Source organism: Aedes albopictus, chromosome 1 (assembly GCF_035046485.1).
Source record: "Aedes albopictus strain Foshan chromosome 1, AalbF5, whole genome shotgun sequence".
NCBI lineage: Eukaryota > Metazoa > Arthropoda > Insecta > Diptera > Culicidae > Aedes > Aedes albopictus.
Window position 1 is genome coordinate 235,579,250 of NC_085136.1, and position 16,823 is coordinate 235,596,072.

A 16,823-nucleotide genomic window follows, 5' to 3' on the forward strand; every position below is an offset into this window, starting at 1 on the left:
TCTCAAACTCGGCTAGGTTCAGGGGATATCATCAATAAGTCATTTTTCTAGAAACTATCTCTAAAGATGTCTAAAGTAAAGATAAAGGTGCATTTATTTACATAACATTACCCTAAAACAAATCCATACACCTACAACAACCCCTTTAATAGCGCCAATTTCCGCCGTAAATAGCCAACTGTTGGCGCACCAAAGCGTAATCCATGCCGTGCCGTTTGCGCAAATGCTTAACCAGTCTCTTCTTTTCCTCGAATGTCTTATTCGTGCAAAACGGACATTTCCAGTCCTGCGACGAGACCGGCGTTTTTGCCCGTTCCAGTTCGGCTCGTCTTCTCGGTTTGACAGTTTTCGCTGGCGTCGTTGGTTCCGTCGCTGCCGGTTCCGGTGCACTGTGTTCACTGCCGTTGGCCCGTTCTGTTTGCTTGGGCTTCTGCTGCTGCTGCGGCGGCGGTTGTTGTTTCGTTTTCGGCGGTTCCACCAGTTTCGGCGATTTCGACGGAGGCGGTGGAGGTGCTTGGTCTTTCGTTTCCAATTTTGTATCGGATTTCCGTTTCGGCGGTTTGGAACGCTGTTGCTGTACGTCGGGTTTCACGATTGCTGTATCGGATCGCCTGGTCATTCGCGTAGGTTCGTTTTTGGGTGGTTCGTCTTCTTTCGGTTTACTTTTGGTCGCCGTTTCCTTTGCTTCCGGTTTCTTTCTAGCCGTCTGTGCGCTTGCAGGTTTGTCATCGGTTACGGCAGATCTACGAGTGACACGAACAGTGGTTTCTTTAGGCTTCTCTGCCGCTGGAGCTTTGATAGATTCAGCTGTTGGAGGAGCGTCCGGGTCCGCTTTGACGGTGATGATCTTCGGCATAGGGAATCCTACGGTGTTCTGGAACTTGAGTGGGACCTTTCGAACGCGTGATGATCGTGGCGAAGGTGGCACATTCGTTTCTGAAGGTGTAGTGGGTGCTGACGAAGTCTCAGTTTTGCTGGTGTCTTTTTGCACTGGAGTCGATACAGGCTTTGCAGGCTGGCCCGTACTGATTGGCGAAGGCAGGGATACGGTCACGGATGGAAGCTTTGATAAAACAACTGCTAAACGAGTCCTTTCCTTGAGAACTTTAACGTCAGAGCTTTCTTGTTCTTTCGATTGTGTAAGGGATTTTACGATTTTTTTAGTTGGAATAGGTGATGAAGTGGAAGGGATGCAAGGTTTAGAAGTTACTTTTGGGGGAATTACTGGAACAGTATCAGTAATACGGAGAGTATCTGATACAGTGCTTTCTTGTGGTTCTTGTGGTTTTGGTGGCGCATCTGTAGGAGCCTTGGATTTGGGAACTGGGGATGGCGTGGAATGTTTTGCCAAACACGCGGCTTGAAAGCTCGGTGGTGTTTTATGTAAAACCGTCCGATTTTCTAAGTTTGTTGGAGTGGTTGAAGTATCTTTAGTGATCGCCGGTGAAGTGGAAGTTGTGGTAGCAGATGCAACGGTTTGATGTTTTTTTGCCCGATTAATCAAATTAGATATGGATAGTAATCCTGGGAGCCTAACTGCACGATTGAATGTTTTAGGTAGCATTCGAGCCACAGGCGGTTTGGGTTTGCTTTTTTCGAATGTATTCCATATCCTGTGCACCGGGAACCGACCGCTCGTTATCCCTCTTGTTAACGTGCTGACGGGTTTCAACGAAGGCTTCTGACTTGCCATAGCTTTAGCGGTAGCTGAAGGAAGAAGTTTCACGGCCTGTAGAACATTTGGAGGGTTCGGTTTCGTTTGCTCGGGACTTCGCATCAGTTGATGCAAAGGTCTCGGTCTAATCATATTCTTAGGTGAATTATGATCAGCCGCAGTAGTAACATTCTCCGATGTGGTTTCATCACTTGGTTCTTCTTCCTTTATCGGAACATCTGACGATGCTTCAGCATTCTTAGCAACGGCTACCTCATTATCGTCAGATGACTCCGGCCGAACACGGATTAGTGTTACCGGAACGATTCGATCAGTTAGTTGAACGCCCTCCGGTGCCTGAGAGTCTTCCGAGTCCGATGGAAGCTTTTGCTCGTTGTCGGCGCTGGCAAGAGGATCATCGCTAATGGAGCTCTCTTGTGTGGGTCTACGGTACGGGACTGGATAGAGAGTATCCTGTACTCTTTGCGCCCGCAATGGTTGATTTCTCTCGATGGTTTCCTGTCGCCGCTGATACCGTTCGACGTTTTCCACGCGTTGAACTTCTAGTAGTGGGTCATCTCTTTGTTGTTGGTTCACGACGGGCGACCTTTGTACTGGTTTCGGTGGATTGGGATTTACCGGGCGTATCGGTGTAACCTTCTGGGTTGGTCTGTTCGGTACTAGTTCAGTGGTTTTCATACGCACGAAACTATTCTGTCTCGGAACTGATGAAGGGGCACTGCGAACAGGAGTGGACTTCAACGGGGGCAACGGAATGCCTCGAAGAGATTGATCATTCCTTTGAACAAGTTTACGAAATGTAACGTATTCGTGTACTTTATTGTAGCAGTCAGTGCAGATTGAGGAAGGAAAATCGCTCTCGACGGATATCTGCGAAGAAATGAGAGTAAATTTAGAGATTATAAGTTATTTATTGGACTCGGTGATATTTTTTTTAATATTTCATGAGGGAGCCTAGGATTAATTTCCTAACCATACACACACCAGTGTGGACTCACATCATTTAGCACCGGTAGGTAGGTGACCGAGCGCCGGCGGATACGGAGTAAGCCTAGGCGTGGCGAGAGCTCAGCAGTGGGCTCTGCTGGGGTTCTTCAGAAACTCCACATATCCGGAAGCAACTCTGAAAGAGCGACACGGCACCGCTTCTAAAGTGCCTCAACCCAGCTAGGAGTGCCTCGGGCGGCGGGCACATCGGGAACGACGCCTGTCAGTTCCTGATTACGGTATACTGGTCTTGCTTCGAAATTGGTTACTGAGATGGTACGTACACGCTTAGGTAACAATTAACAAGTGAGCTGGTACCGACGACATTCTATTACTAACGGCGTTAAATTCGTTCGTGCCAGGAGGACTGACGAAATCGCCACTACGACAGGCTGGTGTATCCACCACCCAGCAAGCGGCAGGAGGTTCAACGGGAGGAGCACGAGGCGGCTCAGTACCGGCCGCGGAAGCGCAGATGACTGGAGCGGACCTCACGCCAGCGTTGAACCGCAACAGGAACGATCTACCAAAGATGTTGGTAACTGTTGATCAGCTGTACGAGCTGATTGGCTACACGAGCGGGTGGACTACCATCAGCAAGGACCTCAAACACGGTCAACTAAAGCTTTGTAAATCGCTGGCTCTGGCCAAGAAGGAGTATGATCTCCTAGTCGAAGAGCGGAGTGCGGCTGATGCAAGCAGGGAGGATCGGTCCTCTCAAACGGTCAGCATCCTGTTTGGTGGCAACACAACCGGAGCCGTAACAGAAAGATCATACCGTCCTAAGGCTGCATGGTCAAAACCTGCCGAGGAGACGCAGCCCATGAAGCGTTCGGCAGAGGCGGGTGAAAAGTCGAAGAGGGAGAAAGGGATGGCCAGTGCGAGTAACTAGGCTGCCGAGACGGCCAAGAGGCCAACCTTAAGAGAGACCTTTTTTGTCAATATTGATGACTGCAGTATATATAACGCAATATATAAGCTACATTAATACTAAAAACCCGATTTAATCCACCTATGGTGAACAGAACCCTTCTTACACTTATTAAAACTTTTGTTGTATTATTTGTATTTAACATATTTATTTTGTGTGATGGACCAAAAGTTCTAGAAAATATTGTGGATTTGGCATCTAGTGAATTGGTTTCCAAAATAGCATCATGGACCATGGACTAAAATACCAGAAATGCCAGACACCTTCTAGAATCTTGTATGAAATTAAAATAAAATAGCTTACATATTCTGGAATATTGTATCTTTTGTTAACTGCCAAAAGATCTTGAATCGATTAACAAATGGATAAGAAAATCAGCGAGATACACTTTGTCTAATATCTCTTAATAAGTCGAATAAATTAGCTTCGAAGTACTTGGTGTTCATGGTTATGGTGTAAAAATGATATATCTACTATGCTAATCAGTTTTGGAATTAGCTAGTTATTTTGGCTGTCCAGTTCTTTCATTTTTCCCACAATATATAAATTCAAAGCTTGCATTTAACATATTGTTAGTTTTCATAGAATTCCTGTTTATTTGTAATCAAGCTCATGCAAGATAACAAGCGAATATAATAAAAAAAAGGAATTTTTGAAATACTCTTCGAAAGATATCTCAGTAACACAATGTCCAATCGAAATAAAATTTCAGGGCCTTTTACAATGATACTGTAGCTTTAATTTGTGCTAAGAGAACCCAAATCGGTTGACATACGGCTGAGATATTTTTTATGATACACTTGGTCAAAAATCTCAAAAAGTTTAGTTGTATAAATCCTAAGTACTCTTCGAAAGATATCTCAGTAACCAAATGTTCAATCGAAATAAAATTTCAGAACGTTCTACTAGGATGTTGTAGCTTACATTTGCTGCCAAGAGAACTTAAATCGGTTGAAAGACGGCTGAGATATTCATCAATATGCTAAATGTCAAAAATCTCTCAAAAAGCAACCTATATTACTTCAAAATACTCTTCGAGAAATATCTCGGTAACCAAATGTCCGATCGTAATAAAATTCAATAGGGTTCTACTAGGATAGGATGTTGTAGATTTGATTTGCAACTAAGAGAATTCAAATCGGATATCAGACGGCTGAGAAACGTGCGTGACTTTTTTTTGTAACATACGCACACACAAACATACACACACACACACACACACACACACACACACACACACACACACACACACACACATACATACACGGGTCTGGTACGTTTGGCATAAGGCCGTTTAGCATAAGGACATTTGGCATAAGGGCGTTTGGCATAAAGGACATTTGGCATAAGGGACGTTTGGCATAAAGGACGTTTGGCATAAAGAGAAAAATTAAAGAACAGCCTTCAAGGGAAAGAAGGCAAACTTGTTGTTGGTGCATTATATTGGATCTCTTATTTTCGAAATAACCTTTTGGCGGGGCATTATGGACACCCGGGGCAGAATGGACACCCTCAATATTTTGAAATATGCGAACTTTTTTGAACTTTTAATGAATGGAGAATATAGTCCATTTGTCTAAAACGTAGTTTCAGGAAAGAAACATTCGAAATTAAAATTGTACTTGATTTTACACGAAAAAGTTGCGTCCTCCGTTTTTTGAGCATGGAAATTATAATTTTCACACCATCTTAAATAAGATTTAGTAATTAATTTATTGCAGGTTGATTAAAACCTGATATTTCTAGAACACATGCAAGTAGTTTTGCTGTATCTACATGCTTAACATGTTTATATTTTCTTCTTTATTACATCAAAAATCAAGTTTGGAAATATCTTCTGCTGCCGAGGCAAAATGGACACTCACTTTTTTTTTAAAGAAGCGGCAAGAGAAAAATATAACCACAACCAACCAACCAACCACAAACCAACCAAATTCTTCGATTTCAGTATATTTTCGGTTAAATGTTCACTATAGTAGATATAGGGTGAAACAAATTGGCCAAAAAACGACAGCAGTGGAAAATAGTTGTTCTTGGCACAGCTGTACATGCCGACAAAGACGAAGTTTTATCCAAAACAGCCTGAATTTAAATTAACTGTACAAAAATGAACTACTTCGGCGTATTATTCATCCATAATAGTTGTTTTGTAATGAAATGACTTTATAAGTGTAAATAATGTACGAAATTCGTAAAAGTCTCATGGTGTCCCTATTGCCCCATGGGGGTGTCCATTCTGCCCCGTATGCTAGAAGACGGTCATGAAAAACCAACATTTTTCATAACATTTTTTTTAGTGGATAAATCATTTTTCTTCGTGAGCATTCTTATACAATAGATGCTAAATAGACTTTAAAAGGATAAAAAACTAAACTTTTTTGACATCTTGCCAGGTAAAGTTGGCAAAAACTTTAGGGTGTCCATATTGCCCCGCCTACCCCTATAGGCTGTTCTTCGTCGATACAAGCAATTAAGGTTCCGGTAATGGTTCTTTCCAGCAAATCATCCTTGTCTGCATATTATATCCATAAAAATTAATGCATCCTTCTTTAGAATACTTATCCTTCTTTAGAATACTTATCCTTCTTTTACGTTAAGTACGTAGTTCACTTTTTATTGAAATCATTTTATGCCAAACGTACTTTATGCCAAATGTCCATTATGCCAAACGTCCTTTATGCCAAATGTCCTTTATGCCAAGTGTCCTTTATGCCAAACGTCCTTATGCCAAATGGCATTATGCCAAACGGCCTTATGCCAAACGTACCAGACCCTACATACACACACAGACATTTGCTCAGTTCGTCGAGCTGAGTTGATTGGTATATGAGACTCGGCCCTGTGGGTCTCGGATCGAAAGTCGGTTTTTCGAGCGGTATTTATACCCTTCTTATGGGTGTAAGAAGGGTAAAAATCTATCGCTGAATAAATTATTACCGGTCAAAACCCAATCACAGCTGTTTTGAAATTGTCCCCTCGTTTGTTCCCGAAGGATGTCAAAAACATATCTAAATTCACCATACTCTATCATCCACAACTCAAAATAAACCCATACTCACCATGATTTCGGTGCATCCAAAAATCTTATCGATCAAATCCGGCTCGATGAGCGTTTGGTCTCCGGTGAAAATCGGTTCCAAGTCTTGCTTCTGGAAACAGAGCCTACAGTACTGCAGACTGGGTGGGACCTTCCGTGGTCCGATGCTGGCCGTCGTCGAATCAGTTTGCACACCCTTGCAGTATTTGATGCGAGGTGTCGACGGAACATAACCGCTCTGTGGGGGCCTCATGGCCAGCTGGGTCGACTGCTGTTGTAGTCTTGACGGCGGCGGAGGAGGCTGGGAGCGCATTGCCATGGCATTGTGACGCATCTGCTCCAATTCCGTCGTACTGGTCGGCAAAGTCATCGGCCAACGATTGGTCAGCGGCGGTAACGCTGACATGTTCAGTGGGGGCATATTGAGATGCGGGACTACGCCCTTTTTGACAAGCAGTTGCCTTTTGTAGCCCGGGGGAGCGGAAATGAACTCCTGAAAATCTTTGAAATCATCTGGAACCTGAAATTTTCAATATACATATTTATTCAATATATCAACCAAATTAAACAAAGGGGATAATTGATAATAAATGGGGACACTAATCATACCCCATCATACCGATGCATCAATGACAACAAATTCACAGGTACCGCAGTGGGGTAAATTTTTATTATGTTGGTTGCCAGAAAATTCAGAACACCAATCAACACAAATCATTGAAATTAGTTATTCATAACATTAGGCCACTGTGCATCGGCAACCATTTTGAATCGCGATACATCGCATAGGGTAAACTTGCCTTAAAGTGCCGCGAGCAACAGTAGCTACGCTTTTTGTCGCGGGCTGCTTGCATCAATGTCAGCCATACGAAGCGCCGCTCTGGATAGCTGTGACTGGGGACGCACACAAACAACACATCTGGGTTGCGCAAACTGTTCGAGTCACAATCACGCACATCGCAAGTTTTTGGTCTGATGCGAACACCGCTCGGAGCAGGTGGCTGGGCAGGAATCGTTTCCTGCGGCACAGTAGGCGGTGACGATTGAGATGTCGATGAGAGTGGTTGGATCTCGGGTGGCGCTTCTGCCGTTGGCAGTGGTTCCATTTTGGTTTCATCCAGACTCATCACAACACTTTTTTTCACTGCGCTTGACAATTACGTTTGACACATCCGAATGCACCAACGAGACTGAAGTGAGGCTTTCTTCTTGCTTGACAGCTTGGTCACGAGTGGGGAATATACGCTCGTCAATAAATGAGCATTTGTGGTGAGTTTGAGTTGTTTGCGATGTGTTGGCGGTGTGTGTGCGGAAACAAGGAAAAAAAAATGGAGTCACTAAAAAGTATGTATTTGTAATTTAGCTAAAAAGCCTTTTCATGTCATTTATGATTGATTTTTATATGAAAAGTTGTTAACTTAGAAAAAATGTTTTATATTAGTAACGGGATTTCACAGCCCTAAGATGTTTAGAATATTGTCGATTTATACCCTTATCGAACGCAACTGTTTGGATCCTTCGCGGGTGAAACCGTCGCCAGAGTCGTCGCCAGCCATATCAGCTGGCGGGAGTCTGTCGTTTCTCCTATCTCACTAACCCCACGTCTCCACTAGACAGAAATGTCTTGCCATTTTGCTGCCAGAAAGAGAAAATGTAACAGAAATGATCAACACCGCTGCTTTCCATGCAAACAGCGAGAGAACATTTCTGTCATGACACATCTGTCCAGCAAAACGGCAAGACATTTCTGTATAGGGTTCATTCAAATATTACGTAACGCAAAATATGACAATTTTAGACCCCCTCCCTCCCCCACGTAACAACTTTTGTATGGAAGATTTTGAAATTTTGTATGAAGCGTAACACAGTGCTAGACCCCCTCCCTCCCCTCATTGTGTTACGTAATATTTGAATAAACCCAGTGGAGACGTCGGGTAACACAATAGAGTTAATAAACTATAGAGGACGAATGTCGCTGGCGTCGCTGCCGAAACATCTCTTGCTGGCGGAGATAGGCCGGGCTATAAGTGTCAATATACAATATGACAATCTTCTTTAATAACAACATACCTACGCCAACAAATCTACATCGCTCCAACACTCCAAACTAGTACCTGAAGGTTCGACGCTATCCGAGCGTACAACGCTACCTAACTTCCAACAAATTTAAAATCCCAATTGTCAGTTTCATAGGAGAACTGTCAAAGACCCCAAAAATCAACTGATTTTAGACATCAAATGAGGGTTTAAATGAGGCAAGTGGGATGTTATCGTATGACGTGAACGGAAAACTTAAATGCCTGCACTGATAGACAGCTTGCGGTAGTGACGAGCACACAAATGTTTTCAAATTTACCATGGCAAAACGTGATCATCGACCAACAAACGCTTCTTGTGTGCGTTTTGTTTCCTTATTTATCAACCGGTTCGATAGCCGAGTGGTAGCGTGCGAGCCTGGTGATCTCAAGGTTCTTGGTTCGAATCCGGCTGCCAACAGACACTTTTTTTAATTGTAAATCGCGTCCATGGTAGAATTGAAAACATAAATCTGTTGAGATGAAACGAAAATCAGTCTGCACAAATCAAGTGGCGTTGTGCATTTAAGTTGACCCTCAGAATAGTAATTTCAACTGCAAGCCGCCTTTCAGTGTGGTTTAGACTGTTCAATTGGAACGAGCATATGAGTTGCAAACTATTCAACTATGTTCAATCCAATAGAATGACGTGTTTAGACTGAGCAAATGACTTGGGTGTCCACTTGCATGCCCTTGAATGCATCTCAATTGAAGCAAGTATTTATACATTCTTCAACTCGTGCGGTGCGTAAGCAAACTGAATTGAATTCAGCCCGAGTTTAAAATTTTCATTTTCAATGAATGAAATTCAACATGAATTTTGGAAATTTTCAACTGAGGGATCAAAATAAAATTCATTTTGGTGAGTGTATTTTTTCACCTATTCATTCATTTTTCTGTCATTGACAATTTTCACTGAGAAATAAAACTGGACCGTAACTCCCGATTATACTTCCAATCATCTCAAAACTTGTGTATAGTAGTTAATTAAAATATTAACTGTGTTCTCTATTTTTGTCCATTGAGTCGGATTGTGCGTCTGTTAACAGAAATTGGACATTTTACGACGTGCGGAAAAATATTCGAGACAGAGAATTGAATGAAAAAAGAGAGGCATTCAGCTGACAATGAATGTGGCCAAACACGAATGAAAAAATGAGAATGTCAATCTTCACTTTCAATCTTCGAATTTTTTACTCTCTGAATTCAGCTCATTTAACAGATAACTTGAATTCAACGAGGAATTGTTCAACATGTTCAACTTTCGTTCAAGTCAAGTCAGTTGCTCAACTGAGATGAACGGTAGTGTTTACACGTTCAATTCGCATTCAATTGGGCATTTTCCATTGACTGGAATCAAGTCACTTGAGGTCACTTGCACCGTCTATACCATGGTCCTGCAGGAATTATGTCAAAGGCGCTCTGCGCTCGAGAATAGAGCTTGCTGACGTTTATTCACATTTCTCTTTCAAACATGTAGGCGGAATGAGGCAATCTAGCGTTCATCACCTTTCTCTCTCAAACATACACAGAAGATAGCCATTTTTTGTTTAATATTTTCATACGGAAACTTTTCCGTATGAAAACAAACCTATCCTCTTCGGGAGCGAAACAGAGAAAGATTGATGATCAAACGTCAGATAGCCTTATAGGATTTGTTGTCATCAGGAAAGGTTTCCCGATGAAAACAAATCCTATCCCGCCTGCATGCTTGAAAGAGAGAGGTGAATAAACGTCAGCAAGCTCTATAGAGATAAGTGACATTTCAACACACGAACACTAGCGCAAATTTTTCCTCACACAAAAGTGCACGCCGATTGAAAGGCTATTCCGATTGCATATGCAAATATTACCCAATCGAATTGGGTAAAACGGGTAAATAATGATAAAACTAACGTCCGGGGCAAGAGTGCAAATATTTTCCTCGCAGTTTCACAACTACATCTACAAAAAAGGCACGCATACATTTGAACGTGATCACCTCTATCACAGACAAACAGACGTAACACCTTGAACGATTTTCATGAAAATCCATCGCCCAGTTCACCTGGTGGAAAAGTTGCACGAATCACTGTGTTGTGCAATATCGTCAACAGAAGGCGCTAGTGTGAAATGTCAAACGCATAGAAAAACGATGCGCGCGCCTCTGGTTGTGAAAGCCACAACTATGAAAATTTAAAATTATCGTTAAAAGCATGGTCGATGGAAATTTCGAAAGTGTTACGTCTGTTTGTCTGTGCCTCTATGCTCGGGAACTAGCAAAAAAAAAATGAGGTTAGGTTCGAGATTAGATCGGTGCTTGCAGTGCCCTGTATCGTATTTTCTTTGTCACCCCCTTCGGAAAATTCACCACTTTTGAATTTTGACGCATGAGTTTTGGCAACACTGCCCTCAAAGACATCCCCAAACACGCGAAGTGTAAACAAAACAAGTCTGGAGTTTCTAAAATCTCAAATTTTTGGAAGATTCTCCCGATTTTCCTGTTTTAGGGAACTAAATTGTTTATATATAGTGTAAATCCTTGTCAGCAATGGAAGCGGAAGTACAATTGCAGCAGGAATCGGTCCCCGTGAATGAATTTTTGGATGACGTGTAAGTAGAAAGTCTGTTCCTTTTTCTATCTGAATAACATAAAAACAACTTTCATTAGCCCCAGCGACAATCCGGAATCGTTCTGCCGATTGTGCTTCTCGGAAGAAAATGTCGTTCCAATATTTCCGCCAGACGGTAACTACATCCGCGAGCTGACGGAAAAGATCCGAACCTGCGCTGGTGTTCAGATTTCGATCCGCGATGACTATCCATCGGCAATCTGTCAGTCCTGTGTGGCATTTCTAGAGGAAGTTCATCAGTTTCAGAACCGAAGCAAACATTGCGACGAGGTGATCCAGGCCAAGAGAAACGTACTGGAGCCGCAGATACATGTCAAGGTGGAGCTGAGAGAGGACGATGGATCCGGCCGACCCGTTGTAGTGGAAGGCGGTCCAGCACAAGAGACACAGGCGTACCCCCAAACCGATTGCCTAACGGAGAGCAGTATTATAGCGGACGCCATCACAACCAGCCTGAATGGGATTGGAGAATTGATGGGATCATTTTCTGGGGCCATGGATCAGCTGGTGTTTCCCAAGATGGACGCATCGATTGCAGCCAATGCCAACAAAGAACACCGTTGCATGGTGTGCAGTCGGGTGTTTCCGGATCGGGAATCGTGGATGATCCACCTGGGAGATCACGCCGAGGAACGACCCTATCAATGTTTGGAGTGTTTCGCTCAGTTTCGGGAAAAGCGTTCCCTCGCCAGACACATGAAAGCCGTCCATGAGGAAGTACGAGACCGGAAGTGCCCTCACTGTCCCAAGTCGTTCAAGTACAGTCATCATCTGCGATATCACATTCGGACGCATACAGGCGAGCGGCCTTATGTGTGCGATATTTGTCAGGACAGTTTCTCTCAGCACATCCAGTGGAAGCGGCATCAAGCCAAGCACCAGCTGCGACCAGAACAGCTCCAGATCGCTACCCGGACCGGCATTATCACGGAAGATTCATCGATTAAATGCGAATTTTGTCCACGTGTTTTCTCCCGGTTACAAGACTACCGGCGGCACGCTCCAAGCCACAATGCCGAAAATCTGAACTTGGATAGCTTGGCCAAGCACCAGTTGGCCAATTTACCACCGCTGAATCCGCGCTAGGGTGTTGATGTAGTAATAGTTTTGGCAAAGTTTTCGTCAATAAAGTATCCAAAGTCCAAACGATAAAAAGTGTGGTCTTGTGTGCATTAATAAGGCTGACACAAATTTTGATTTTGTCTTATGTCACCGCCCCCTCGGAAAATTTTGGTCGAAATTCAACATTTTGAGGGGGGACACCAATAAATTATTCAAGAAATTTTAAAATTTTAAGGTGAAATTAGAGTAGCACAGAAAATTTCTTAACAAATCCGATGAGTTTATAGATTTTGCCGAATTGTTTGGAAATTTCTTCGTCAAATACATTTATTATTTATTGTCCTCCCCCTTAGCGAACCAACGAGTATTGTGACAAAAGAAGAAAATGAGATTTGTTCCGGCCTAATTCTATCGAAAGCCAATCCGCAGAACACCGCTTCCCAGAAAACATGAAAATCAGATTTCTATGAACATTAGCATGGGACACGCTCGTATTAAAACAAATACAGTGAGGTCGCCATTCACCGCTCATTTAACGGCATTTTCGTAAAGTATATGACATTAAAAATCGACGTTTGCTAATATTGCATTTTAATTTACGTTAACAACTCAACAATTATGTTGTTATTATAGAAACAATATAAAACGATTGTAAAATATGTTTACAACCGAAAAAATAAAAATTCAAATGTGTTATCTCTTGGCTCCTATTAGGGGTAGGCGGGGCATAATGAGCAGGTGGGGCATAATGAGCACCTTGTATTTTCACTGTAAATCTTCAAATTACCAAAACAAATTGCTTGATTGTAGTCTAATTGTAATTGTAATTGTAATTGCTCAGTCCACACCCAGGCCGACAACTGTCAGCCCATCTGCTTGTAGGCAGATGTGGACCTACTAAGCCTCCCCCGTTTACATGTCCTACACCGAATTAGCACACCGGGATCTTCCACAGGCAGGCGCTGGCGTTACCAGTCCCAACAAGTGTCAGATACATTAAATAGATGGGGTAGAGGATATAGGAAGATGTGGGAATAGGATGATAATACTCATTATCATGAATTTGATGTTAACTAAATAAATGAAATGGGAATAGGATGGGAAGAGGTAGAAAATGAAGAGATAGTAGAGAGGTGTCGATTTTGTTGCTAAAACGAGAAAAAGAAAGAATGATCAAGAACATTAGCGATATGTTCATAGATTATGATTTGGTCGATAATTTCTCATCTATTTTGTTTCCATATCGTTGCATCGGTGACCATTTTCATCGCCTTTCTAGTTTTTGTTAGGGCCATCTCGCGTTTTTTTTCGTCTTGTCCTCTTTGCCGGTTGGCGACGTTCGGGATGTAAGTAGAAAAGCATGCATTTAATATGATTAGTACGACAGTAATTGTGATTGCTCAGTACTTCCAGCCCATTTGTCCGCAGTACACATCAGGCATCCCGTTTTAACAAGTCCCACACAGAATTAGAAACCCGGATCTCCCACAGACAGTCCTAACTAGTGTCAGATAAGTTCAATTGAGGATAGGAAGCGGCGAAATGAGAAGACAGTAGAGAAGGTTTGGTACATTGGTAGCTGTGTTCATGTGATGTTTGTCTGACATTGAAAAACTCTTTTCCGTAGGTGTTTAACTCTCTACCCCAAATTTAATACCGGAAAAATATCTGATCAGATGTATAGTTTGGCAATTCGATGTCCATACATCTTTTATCAAGAAGGAATAATGTTGTTTACTGTTATAAAATAATTCAGTTAAAGGGCAGCTATTGCACTGTAATCCAGAATAAACCTACAGAAAATGTCCCAATAAAAAGTTAACACTAGTTCAACTAACTACACAAACTAAAAAGTGTTATTATATTTTACCAATGATTTCATCCTAATCTTGACCCTAACATAGTTATGCGCTTACACTGATAGACAGCTTGCGGTAGTGACGAGCACACAAATGTTTTCAAATTTACCATGGCAAAACGTGATCATCGACCAACAAACGCTTCTTGTGTGCGTTTTGTTTCCTTATTTATCAACCGGTTCGATAGCCGAGTGGTAGCGTGCGAGCCTGGTGATCTCAAGGTTCTTGGTTCGAATCCGGCTGCCAACAGACACTTTTTTTAATTGTAAATCGCGTCCATGGTAGAATTGAAAACATAAATCTGTTGAGATGAAACGAAAATCAGTCTGCACAAATCAAGTGGCGTTGTGCATTTAACCTTCCTTTTGCATCACGTTGGCAGCAGCTCGCTGACGTAGTGTACGGTTTGGGTCAAAAATGACCCTAATGCAAAAGGAGGGTTAAGTTGACCCTCAGAATAGTAATTTCAACTGCAAGCCGCCTTTCAGTGTACGACATTGACGATTCTATTGTCTATGGCTCACCTATTTAGTGCCACCCAGCAGGGACTTCTGGTACCCAATTCAGTATATCCGCTCCACGTAATGTACCGTACCTCTTTCGATTTGTGATATATTACGCGGAACATTACTCTCTTCATTCGGATAGCGGCTATGTAACCCATTGGATTAAAAGCCTCCATCAAACATGAAGCGATTAATCGAAGACTGAAGACTCTACACCAAATTTGGCTCAGAGACAGGTAATCAATGAAGTCAGTTTTTCTCGTTTGTCAGAGACTATTGATACGTATTAAGACAAACTTTCCACTGCATCTGCCAGCAATAATCGGTGATCGATCAACAATTCGAGTACCTACCCCAATTTACACAAGAATGCCAAGGATCATCGCTCATGCTTTACAATACAGTTGGAAAAACTAGAGCAACACCTGGCCACAATGATGCATAAAGCACTAAAGCGGACCGGAAGTGTCGGTGAGCCAGCCCCACCAAATTGCTTGATTGTAGTCTAAGTATCTAAAATCCAATGAGTTGATGACAAAACATTAGTCAAAAAATCCGTTTACCTTGAAAAAATAATCAAAATGCGTAAAGTGGTCATGTACTGGAAAAATATTATAAGAATCAGGTGACCTAAAATAAGGTTTTGGGAATCGAAATCACAACTTAGTGGGCATCTATCGATTTTCTTGATATTCCTTAGGCCAATGAAATGTACTTGTAATACTTTTCAACTATTTGTATAATTATTTCGTTGAAAAAATATGCTTCAAAGAGTTGGTAGTAGGGTGGGGCAAAATGAGCAACTGGTGAAAACATAATGAAAATGGTAAACATCTTCAACAAACAAATTTTAATTTTGGTTTTCTCTGTTTTGATGCATAGAGTAAGGTTTTGTCTGTAACTTTCAATATATTAGCTTGAAAATTTCAGTAAGCTGCTCATTATGCCCCGCCTACCCCTACCGCTCATGCATCCAATCACCGCTCATAATGGATCCATTCACCGCTCACTGGATTATTTTTTCATGGAATCACAGAAACTATTCATTTATGAAAACAACATAACTTTTATTTACCAAAGTATTGATGATTCATGACGTTCAGTTCATCCTGTTTCGTCAAAATGGAATCTTAAACGGGTTTTACCTGTTGGATATTTCTTCTGCTGTTTGCCCTGAACAGTTCCCATGTTGTCCTGCAGCGCAGTGTGAGAATTATTTTTTGAGAACGTGATTTCAGGTACACCCATATAAAAACTTGGTGATATGAAAGTTTTTTGATGTGGCAGCATGTTACATTCACTTTTGTTACGATACTTTACTAACATTTGATCAAAGATTGATTGATTAATTACTAGTGCAGTGAGCTGGTGTTTGCAATGCTGATTGGCTTATCAATGGAAGCGTAGAAAGGGGCACACTTCCATGGCGAATATTTTTGGCAGGGAAAAGTGCTTCATTGTGTTTGGGAAACGGAGAAAATCAGTGTCGCTTTGAAAAAAGTCTTTTTTTTAAGCAAAAATATTCAAAAAAGTGTATTAATACAATATGTAAGGGATCGTTTTTCGTCTGAACGTTTCATATGTAGCAGAGCAGTAGATTCGGATGGAGCAGGAATCGAGGCCGGAGAGTTCCATATGCATTGTGGCATCGCTGATGCCGCATCAACTCAGAAGTCGTCACAAATAAAACCTGAATGCGGTGAGATCTTTCTAATTTATACGTTATCTCCTTATAAAATATTGGATAAAAATATGAACAAGGGCTGTAAAGGGGTGGGATTTGTGATGCAATTTCTTCTCGTTTCAGAGAGCGAGTAATGGCGCTTAAACATAGGCTTTCGAGCCCGGACACGGATCAAATACCTGTGTTCCATCCCAGAACTAGGCGTACCAATGGAGTGCATATTAACCTTCTTAGCTACACCACTCCCAACGATTATGTGCCTAATCTTATTCCCCTGAAAACGAAACGGTTGGTACGGTTGTCCCCGTTTCATCAATCCTCCAATTCGAAAACTTATGTCAACCATGTTATTCATACGTGGATAATCTGGTTGCCAAATTTTTTTGAATTATCTT

The 16,823-nt window shown here is 42.0% G+C and overlaps 2 protein-coding genes and 1 long non-coding RNA gene across 5 annotated transcripts in view; 2 read left to right on the plus strand and 1 right to left on the minus strand.

The window, feature by feature from the left end:
- LOC134285528 (uncharacterized) overlaps positions 1 to 16,823 on the plus strand; it is a 374,077-nt gene that overhangs the window by 48,281 nt on the left and 308,973 nt on the right. The window lies entirely within an intron of this gene.
- On the minus strand, positions 70 to 7,936 carry LOC109425370 (mucin-2-like). 3 transcript variants are annotated; one of them, XM_019700618.3, is made up of 3 exons: positions 7,431 to 7,936; positions 6,653 to 7,150; positions 70 to 2,545 (listed from the first exon to the last, which is right to left on the minus strand). In XM_019700618.3, exons 1-3 carry the CDS (start codon positions 7,755 to 7,757, stop codon positions 146 to 148), a joined length of 3,225 nt encoding a protein of 1,074 aa, XP_019556163.3. In that variant the 5' UTR covers positions 7,758 to 7,936; the 3' UTR covers positions 70 to 145. The 3 variants fall into 3 exon arrangements, with proteins under 3 accessions (XP_019556163.3, XP_062702440.1, XP_062702441.1); XM_062846456.1 differs by having other exon boundaries at positions 7,250 to 7,571; XM_062846457.1 differs by having other exon boundaries at positions 7,240 to 7,571.
- LOC109399873 (zinc finger protein 865) lies at positions 11,085 to 12,783 on the plus strand. Its single transcript, XM_019672360.3, has 2 exons — positions 11,085 to 11,297; positions 11,356 to 12,783. Exons 1-2 carry the CDS (start codon positions 11,236 to 11,238, stop codon positions 12,401 to 12,403), a joined length of 1,110 nt encoding a protein of 369 aa, XP_019527905.3. The 5' UTR covers positions 11,085 to 11,235; the 3' UTR covers positions 12,404 to 12,783.

Bases quoted from the DNA above. Each gene is read 5' to 3' on its own strand.
- LOC109425370 (XM_019700618.3), bottom strand. From the start codon at position 7,757: ATGAGTCTGGATGAAACCAAAATGGAACCACTGCCAACGGCAGAAGCG. The intron at 7,151-7,430 runs GCAAGTTTACCC...TGAAAATTTCAG, and splicing joins GTTGCTCGCGGCACTTTAAG to GTTCCAGATGATTTCAAAGA. The intron at 2,546-6,652 runs GTGAGTATGGGT...ATTTCTTCGCAG, and splicing joins TTGGATGCACCGAAATCATG to ATATCCGTCGAGAGCGATTT.
- LOC109399873 (XM_019672360.3), top strand. From the start codon at position 11,236: ATGGAAGCGGAAGTACAATTGCAGCAGGAATCGGTCCCCGTGAATGAA. The intron at 11,298-11,355 runs GTAAGTAGAAAG...AACTTTCATTAG, and splicing joins AATGAATTTTTGGATGACGT to CCCCAGCGACAATCCGGAAT.